The following is a 9,421-nucleotide window of genomic DNA, read 5'->3' as shown; positions in this document are numbered from 1 at the left end:
GTTAGCAGGAGTGAGTCTTCCGGTTGTTAGCTAGACTATAGGATCAGCAAGTGGTGTGCGGTGGAATCGGTAGCCTGCAACATGCATATGAGTAGAGCACGTTGGAGCGTGACTTGTGAAGATGGATGATGTATGCGTATGACCCGGCCAAGCCGTTGAAGCTGTATGCACGTACACGAGGCTACTTAAGTTGTGTAAGTCACTGTGTGAACTCTCGATAAGAGAAGGTGTGTGTTGTCGATAGTGTTTGTCACTGCATCCTAGGTGTTCATCTATTATTTTTTGCTACTATTCTTTTTCCTTGCGTGTGTTATGAGGGAGTGACTCCTGGGCAAAGCTAACAGTGGTATCAGAGCCTCGTGGTGATGGCTCGTGACAAGTCGCCGGTGGGAACGCCACAAGGTGGCGGCAGCAGTGACGGTGGCTCCGGCGTTCATGGTGGTGCCGTGGTGGCGGCGCGTAAGGTTGTGTCCATGCATTACCCAATACTGAGCGACACGAACTACGGCTTGTGGGCCGTAAAGATGAAGCTCATTCTACACCATCTTAGTGCGTGGGTAGCGGTAACTGGTGAAGGATCATCGGCCAGTGAAGAGAAGGACACTGAAGCTCTTGTCGCCATCTCCCAAGCTGTGCCGGATGCCGCGATGATGGCCATCGCGGACAAGGACACGGCTAAGGAGGTTTGGGAGGCAATCGAGAAGATGAACATCAGCGAAGATCGAGTCAAGAAGGCGCGACTACAAGCATTGAAGAGGCGATTTGATCGCTTGTACATGGAGGATTCCGAAACTATTGCGGAATTCTCACCAAAGCTCACCGCACTTGTGGGTGAGATGCGTTCTCTCGATGGCAAGGTAAAAGATAGTGTTGTTGTGGAGAAATTATTTAGTGCTGTTCCAGACAAGTTTCTTCAGATTGTTGGCACAATCGAGCAATGGGGTGATGTGTCAAAGATGTCCATGACGGAGGTAGTCGGGCGCTTGAGGGCGTTCGAGGAATCCTTGAAGGGTCGGCGTCGTGAAAATAAAGATAGGCATTTGTTGCTCACTCCTACGGTGGGAGAGTCTCTCACTCAAAGGAATCTCACTCAAAGGAAAGAAGAACCATAACCGTGGTGGTGGCCACGGCAAGGCAGGTGGTTACCACAGTGGTGGTCATGGCCGTGACAACAGCGGCGACGGTGGTGGTCGTGGCCGTGACAACAACGGCGACGATGATGCAAGTGATGACTCCAACGACGACGAGCGCAAGTTGAACAGGAAGAAAATGAAATGCTACAACCGTGGCATACGTGGACATCTCGCCAAGGATTGTCGCAAGCCGAGAAGGAGCAGGCACTACTCGCCAAAGCCGACGACGAGCCAACGCTTCTGTAGGTCCGAACGTGCTGGCTCAGGTTTAGGGAATGATTGTTAGGAAATAAACCTGACTGTGTGTGTTCCAGTCAGGCCGTGTGTAGTGTGCGTGCGTCGTGTGGTCATAAGTTCAGAACGTGTGCGTTGCGTTCGCGAATATGCATCATTAGCTGAGTAGCTGCACAGGTAGTTTAGTATAATCAAGTTCAAGTTTGTTAGCTGCATGCATGCGAAGCGGAGCAGTGATGTGCTTCCCCGGACGGCCGGCTTGGTGAGAGGCTAGATCGCATGGATGAGCAGGAGTGGCTCACGGATGATCGAAGGTGTCAGCACTGCGTTGCCGACAAATGACGTCAACAGTGCCCATGTGTGAGTAACCCTCGCTATATTGGGCCGGACTGGGTCGCGTGAGTTGTAAGGCTGGCGCATGTGTGAGTTGTTGCGTGTGTGAGCTGGCGTGAGGGGAGCGGGTGATTGATATATGTAACAACCTGTACGGAGATGAGAGGTTGGCTTGAGAAATAATCAGAAAACGACGATGACAATCCGGTTGGATTGGTCTCGTTCCTCCTTCTCGAATCCCCTTCTGTGTTCTTCCTTCTTTTGCTTGAAATCGCTACTAGCCGCTAACAACTTGGTATCAGAGCCTAGATCCTTTCGAAAATCTCTTAATTTGGCTGTAGAATTACACTACGAGGTGGGAATTCTTCTCTTGTAGAAGGAATCCACAAAAGCTTCGTGCTCCCTCACGGTGGTTGGCTGAATTCGGAGAGAAAGTGATCTGATCTTCCATCCTGGAGAAGCCACGTTACGTGACTAAGCAAGCAGCTAAGATCATGGAGCAGGGGGACAAGTTGGATTTATTGTTGAAGAAAATGGAAGAGGCCGAGCAGAGAAGGGTGGTCGCGGAAGACAAGCTCAGTCGGGAGTTGATAGATCTCAAGGGGGTGGTGGAAACACGAGTATCGGTGGTCGAGAAGAAGATGGAGACGCTCAGTACGTCGACGGCTCATTTGGCTGCTCGCATGGAGGTGATGCAGAAGGAACTAGGCGTGAATCAACAGGCGGTCCAGCGACTGGAAGAAGCACACAGGTCATATATTCGCTCGAGAGGTAAGCTTGAAGGTGGTACGAAATTCTCAACCCGCCTCCTGTTTCTCCTATAACTTCCAGTTCCCCGGTTTCACCATCTGGGGCTAGTGGGGGATCGATGAGTATTTTGGGAGCAGTACCACCTATGACTTGCCCTGGTTTTGATGGGAGTAACCCACAATTGTGGAAGACTAGCTGTGAGTCGTATTTTGATGTGTATGGGGTTCATCCTGCCAATTGGGTGAAGGTTGCTACACTGAATTTTTCTGGGAATGCAGCATTTTGGTGGCAATCAGTACAGGGTAAAATTGGAGGGGTTCCTGGCAGGAATTTACAGAGCATGTTTGTGGGAGGTTTACTCGTGATAGGCAGAAGGCGTTGATTAGGCAATGGATTCGTGTGCAGCAATCAGGCAGTGTCTCTGAGTATGTCGAATTGTTTGATAGTATTATGCGCTTATGGCTTATGACAGAACGGTTGATCCTGTATATTTTGTGACTCGCTTTGTGGAAGGCCTGAAGGAAAATATTAGAATATTGGTGATGATTCAAAAACCTGAGGATATGGACACTACCTGTTCCTTAGCACTGTTGTTGGAAGAAGCTTTGGAGGGTAGTAGTTCAGATTTTCTAAAGAGAATTGACAATGGAGGATATCAGAAGGGAATCAGTAAGAACCTGTTAACTTACAATTTTTCTCCTCATAAGTCCCCTGGGCAAGGTCATACTGAAGATAAAAGAAGCAGGGAGGATAAATTGGCTTCTCTTAAGGCTTATAGAAAGGCAAAGGGGTTATGTTTCACATGTGGAGAAAAAATGGGGAAGAGACCATAAATGTTTACCCACAGTATAGCTACATGTGGTGGAAGAGATCCTGGAATTTTTGTCTCCAGAGATGGACTCCAAGGGAGATAGGTTAGATAAGTTGGGGGTGGAAATGGAAGATGAATCTTTAATGGCAATTTCTCATCAGGCAGTAGTGGGCACTGAATCTGGACAATCCATCAGACTGAGAGGATGGGTGCAGGGTACTGAACTGCTCATGTTGGTTGACTCTGGCAGCACACATTCTTTTATAGATGATCAAGTATTGCATTGCTTGAAGGGAGTCTAAGGTGGTGCCTTATAATTCCAAGGTTAAGTTGGCTGATGGAGGGTATCTTTAGTGTAAATCTGTGGTTATTGATTGTCCTTGGTGGTTACAGGGGCATTGTTATAGAACAACATTCAGAGTTCTTCCATTGGGCAGTTATGACATAATCTTGGGTATGGATTGGTTGGAGCAAGTCAGTCCAATGAAAATAGATTGGGTGAACAAAACTCTGGAATTTTCTTTGGGGGGCCATGAAATCAAAATTCAGGGTGTTCAGGCTCAAACTCATTCTTGTGGTTCTGTCCAACCAAGCCAGTTGCAAGGAATGCACAAGCAAGGAGCCTTAATGTATCTGGTTCAGTTGAATGCAGTAGATGGGGAACAAGAAGGTGAGGTGCATCCTGATGTTCAGTTTATACTGAATGAATTTGAGTCAGTATTCCAGGAGCCTAAAGGTTTGCCTCCTAGGAGAAAGTTTGATCATAGTATTCCCCTGATGCCTGGGGCTAAGCCAGTCAATATCAGGCCTTATAGATACAACCCAGCTCAAAAGGATGAAATAGAGAAACAGGTGGCCGAAATGTTACAATCTGGTGTGATCCAAACCAGTACAAGTGCTTTTTCATCACCTGCTATCCTAGTTAAAAAGAAAGATGGGACCCGGAGAATGTGTATAGATTACCGACAGCTGAATGATATAACTATTAAGGGAAAATATCCAATGCCTGTCATTGATGAGTTATTAGATGAATTAGCTGGGGCTCAGTGGTTTTCTAAATTAGATCTTAGAGCAGGATATCATCAGATTAGGATGGTGGCAGGAGAAGAATATAAAACTGCCTTCCAAACTCATACTGGACAATATGAATACAACGTCATGTCCTTTGGGTTGACTGGGGCTCCTACTTCATTTCAGAATGCTATGAATGATACCCTCAAACCAGTGCTCAGAAAATTTGTTCTGGTATTTTTTGATGATATTCTCATTTATAGTCCTACTTTTGAGTCTCATCTGGAGCATGTCAGACATGTTTTGCAACTATTAGATCAACATCAGTGGAAGGTCAAATTGAGTAAGTGCTCTTTTGCACAACCAAAGTTATCCTATCTGGGCCATGTGATTAGCAGAGCAGAAGTTACTACTAATCCATCCAAGGTACATGAGATTCTTAATTGGCCAGTTCCAACTTCTCCCAAGAAGTTAAGAGGTTTTCTGGGAATTGCTGGCTACTATAGGAAGTTTGTTAGGAATTTTGGGGTGATCAGTAAACCTTTGACCAATTTATTGCGTAAGGGAGTGCCTTTTAATTGGTCAGAACCTGTTCAGGCAGCATTTTCACAGTTAAAACAAGCCTTGAGTTCTGCACCAGTTTTGGCCTTGCCTGATTTCACCAAGGTTTTTTATGTGGAGACTGATGCTAGTGATGATGGAATTGGAGCAGTGCTGTCTCAGGACAAACATCCAATCGCTTACTTGAGTAAGGCTTTGGGTCCTCGCACTAAAGGATTGTCTGTATATGAAAAGGAATGTATGGCTCTTTTGTTAGCAGTGGAACACTGGAGGTCATATTTACAACATGCTGAGTTCATCATTCTCACTGATCACAGAAGTTTGATGCATCTCAGTGAGCAGAGAATTCATACACCATGGCAACAGAAAGCTTTTACCAAATTGTTGGGTTTGCAATAAAGATTTGTTACAGGAAGGGGAGTGCTAATAAGGCAGCTGATGCTTTGTCTCGGAAGGAGCATGGTCCAGATGCAGAGCTTCTTGCTATTTCAGTGTGTCAGCCAGCTTGGTTGGAGGAAGTTATCCGAGGATATCAGAAAGATCCATGGACCATCAATGTTCTCACTGAATTAGTCTTGAGCCCCACAGGAAGAGAGCATTTTTCTCTGCAGAATGGATTACTTCGGTACAAAGGAAAAATATGGATTGGTGCCAATACTGAGATGCAACAGAAAATTTTTGCAGGCATTGCATACCAGTCCCATATGGGGGCATTCGGGATTCCCTGTGACTTTCAGAAGAGTGAAGTCTATGTTTGCTTGGGCTAAAATGAAGTCATCCATTCGTCAATTTGTAAAGGAATGTCAGGTTTGTCTTCAGGCTAAACCTGATCGATCAGTGTACCCTGGTCTTTTGCAACCTTTGGCAGTTCCAGATGGAGCTTGGCAAACAGTTACCATGGATTTTATAGAAGGTCTTCCAAAGTCAGGTCGATATAATTGTATCCTGGTGGTTGTTGACAAATTTTCCAAATATGGGCACTTCATTCTGTTGTCCCATCCGTTTACTGCTGTGGATGTTGCTACTATGTACATGGAATCTGTGTTCAAACTTCATGGTTTACCTCAAGCTATAGTGTCTGACAGGGATAAGGTGTTCACCAGTCAGTTTTGGACTCATCTATTTGACAAGTCAGGCACTAAATTACATAGGAGTATAGCTTATCATCCTCAATCTGATGGTCAAACAGAACGTGTTAATCAGTGTGTGGAGACTTATCTTCGTTGTTTCATTCAAGCTTGTCCTTCCAAATGGAGTAAATGGCTTCATCTGGCTGAGTATTGGTATAATTGTTGTTATCATTCTACTTTGGGAAAAACTCCCTTTGAAGTGTTGTATGGCTTCAACTGGGAATCGATGACAGAAGTTGTGAGATTCCTGATGTAGATAATTGGCTTCAAGAACGTGTTCTCATTAATCAGCTGCTCAAGCAACATCTAAACCGAGCTCAGCAGTATATGAAGAAGTTGGCTGATCAGAAGCGTAGTTTTCGGGAGTTCGCAGCAGAGGATTGGGTTTATCTGAAACTCCAACCTTATGTGCAGTCATCAGTAGCCCATTGTGCTAAACGTAAACTGTCCTTTAAGTATTATGGTCCATTTCAAGTTCTTGCTAAGGTTGGGTCCGTGGCTTATCGGTTGAAACTTCCTGCAACTTGTTCAGTGCATCCAGTGTTTCATGTGTCTTTGCTTCGTGCTGCTACTGGGTTCAAGGGCACAGTCAGTGTGTCACTACCAACTGAGTTGTTGTCTGTGCGAGTTCCAGTGGCTGTACTCGATTCTCGTCTCACCAGAAAGGATAATCACGTCCGTCAACAAGTGCTGGTTGAATGGTCATCTGGGGGAGCGACTGAGGCGACCTGGGAAGATTTACAGGATTTGCAGACTCGTTTCCCGGCTGCTCCTGCTTGGGGTCAAGCCGGTTTTCAAGGAGAGGGGCTTGTCAGCACTGCGTTGCCGACAAATGACGTCAATAGTGCCGAGGGAAGTGAACGGAGTCTGGGTCATCCCAAACGAGCCCGTGTGAGTAACCCTCGCTATATTGGGCCGGACTGGGTCGCGTGAGTTGTAAGGTTGGCGCATGTGTGAGTTGTCGCGTGTGTGAGCTGGCGTGAGGGGAGCGGGTGATTGCTATATGTAACAACCTGTACGGAGATGAGAGGTTGGCTTGAGAAATAATCAGAAAACGACGGTGACAATCCGGTTGGATTGGTCTCGTTCCTCCTTCTCGAATCCCCTTCTGTGTTCTTCCTTCTTTTGCTTGAAATCGCTACTAGCCGCTAACAGAAGGCTGGGTCGCAAGGAGTTGATGCCGGCATAATGTAAGTCAAGATTAGCGGGAAAATTGTTAGCAGTAATCTTGATAAGGTTTGTGTCTTAGCATGTAGTTAGCTTCATACGTGATGGGTTCACCCTAAGTCATGTACTAAACTAGTGTGTTAGTGTAGTTGGGCAATAGCTAGATAGTAAATTAGCATGTGCGTGTGCTGTATGTGTTAGCAGGAGTGAGTCTTCCGGTTGTTAGCTTTCCGGTTGTTAGCTAGACTATAGGATCAGTAAGTGGTGTGCGGTGGAATCGGTAGCCTGCAGCATGCATACGAATGGAGCACATTGGAGCGTGACTTGCGAAGATGGATGATGTATGCGTATGACCCGGCCAAGCCGTTGAAGCTGTATGCACGTACACGAGGCTACTTAAGCTGTGTAAGTCACTCTGTGTACTCTCAATAAGAGAAGGCGTGCGTTACTGATAGTGTTTGTCACTGTATCCTGGGTGTTCATCTATTGTATTTTTGCTACTGTTCATCTTCCTTGCATGTGTTGTGAGGGAGTGACTCTAACAGGGGCACCATGAGCATCGCCACGACGAGGACGCAGACCACCCCGAAGGCGATGGCGAGGACGCCCCCCCCCCCCCCCCCGCGTTCCCCCTCTTTCCGCGTCGAGGAACCCCAATACGGTGGCGCGACGCTCCCCTCTCTACACTGTGGCGATCTTCATCGCTGACCCGAGGACTACCACAGCGGCCACGCAGCAAGCGGCGTCGACCAACAGCCTCGGCGGGTCGTGGTGGAACTTCCTGACGAGCTTCGGGTAGGCAGCAGGGGCCGGGTTGGCGCGGATGAGGGCGTTGGCGTCGAGGAGCACGTCGACCGCGCGCGGCTGCATGACGAGGGAGTTGGCGAGGAGGAGCGCCCCCGCGAGCGCGGCGGTGAGTGTGAACAGCAGCAAGAAGACCCCCGGCCCCCCGCGCTGGGACGAAAACTCCGTGCTTGAGGAAAGAAAAGAACCCCGCGGGTGGCGGGCTGGCCATGGCGTGGGCAGGGGAGAGATGGAAGAGAAGGAAAAAGGAGGGGTTCCGTGCGCGCATGGTGGTGACATTTATTACAAAGACAATAAAAAAAGGTGGACGGAGAGAAGGCGGAGAAATGGATAGAGGCCTCACGGAGTCCGCCAGAAGGGGCCAGGCAGCAGAGATGACGCAAACTAACAAAATTAAATGCAAAGCAGTCAAAAAAAGCAGATCGCGCATGCAGGAACAGTGCAATCGGCAGCTGGAGCGCTGGTAGGCAAACAGCATAGCAGCCCCTCCCGTGAACCACCCTGGGCGCAGCCACGCAGGTAGCAAAAGTCCAAAAGAAGCACTATTCATCGCTGACGTGGCATAGCCCAGCGGCCGCGCAGCACGCCCAGCTTCTATAATCGCAAGAGAACCATAGGGTTGTTTAGATGTCAAGATCGGCTAAACTTTTTAACACCATATCATATCAGATATTTGAACATTAATTTAAAGTATTAAATATAGACTGTTAATAAAACGAATCTAATGAGTCTAATTAATTCATGATTAGCCTTTGTGATGCTACAGTAAACATTTGCTAACTATGGATTAATTAGGCTTAAAAAATTCATCTCACGGATTAGCTCTCATTTATGAAATTAGTGGTTTTATTAGTTTATGTTTAATACTTCAAATTAGTGTCTAAAAATCCGATGTGACTAGGGACTAGAAATAAGACTCTAGAAACAAACACCCCTATGTGACATGGGGCTATTTTGCGAGACGAATCTATTGAGCCTAATTAGTCCATGATTAGCGAATGTGATGCTACAGTAAACATTTGTTAATCGTGGCTTAATTAGGCTTAAAAAATTTATCTAATGAAATAGCCTTTATTTATGCAATTAGTTTTGTTATCAGTCTATATTTAATACTCCTAATTAACGTCCAAACATCCGATGTGACAAGGAACTACAAAAAAGTCTCTAGATCCAACCTCTGAGCAGGATGCAACAGAACATGCAAGAAGCACAGAGAAAAGTGCAAACACGCACAGAACCAAGCACAGAAGGAAAAGGAGGGCCCACCGTGCAGACAGACGGCGCACCGTGAGCGTTGAGCACCCAAAGGCAAAAGCAGGCAGGCAACACGCGGTAGTACGTCGAATGGGCCACAACAGCGTCGAACGCTCCGGATGCGTCAAAACCAGGGTGGCTTTAAGATTTGTAAGTAATGGTACACAGGAATGTCCGCTTTACTGACTGCAGTTATATTTGGTCACGCACGTATCGAATGAGATGTATTCAAA

At 46.8% G+C, this 9,421-nt stretch overlaps 1 protein-coding gene across 1 annotated transcript; it reads left to right on the top strand.

Moving 5' to 3' along the window:
• The first annotated feature begins 232 nt into the window (after window positions 1–232).
• On the top strand, window positions 233–9,101 carry LOC102705297. Its single transcript, XM_015842501.1, has 2 exons — window positions 233–2,471; window positions 9,082–9,101. Exon 1 carries the CDS (start codon window positions 366–368, stop codon window positions 1,110–1,112), a length of 747 nt encoding a protein of 248 aa, XP_015697987.1. The 5' UTR covers window positions 233–365; the 3' UTR covers window positions 1,113–2,471; window positions 9,082–9,101.
• Window positions 9,102–9,421: the final 320 nt, after the last annotated feature.

This window comes from Oryza brachyantha, chromosome 11, assembly GCF_000231095.2.
Source record: "Oryza brachyantha chromosome 11, ObraRS2, whole genome shotgun sequence".
NCBI lineage: Eukaryota > Viridiplantae > Streptophyta > Magnoliopsida > Poales > Poaceae > Oryza > Oryza brachyantha.
Note: the sequence above shows the minus strand (reverse complement) of the source record. Positions and strands in the feature narration are given on the sequence as shown.

What these genes read in the sequence shown, in the direction of transcription:
- LOC102705297 (XM_015842501.1), top strand. Translation starts at nt 366, where the DNA reads ATGGCTCGTGACAAGTCGCCGGTGGGAACGCCACAAGGTGGCGGCAGC.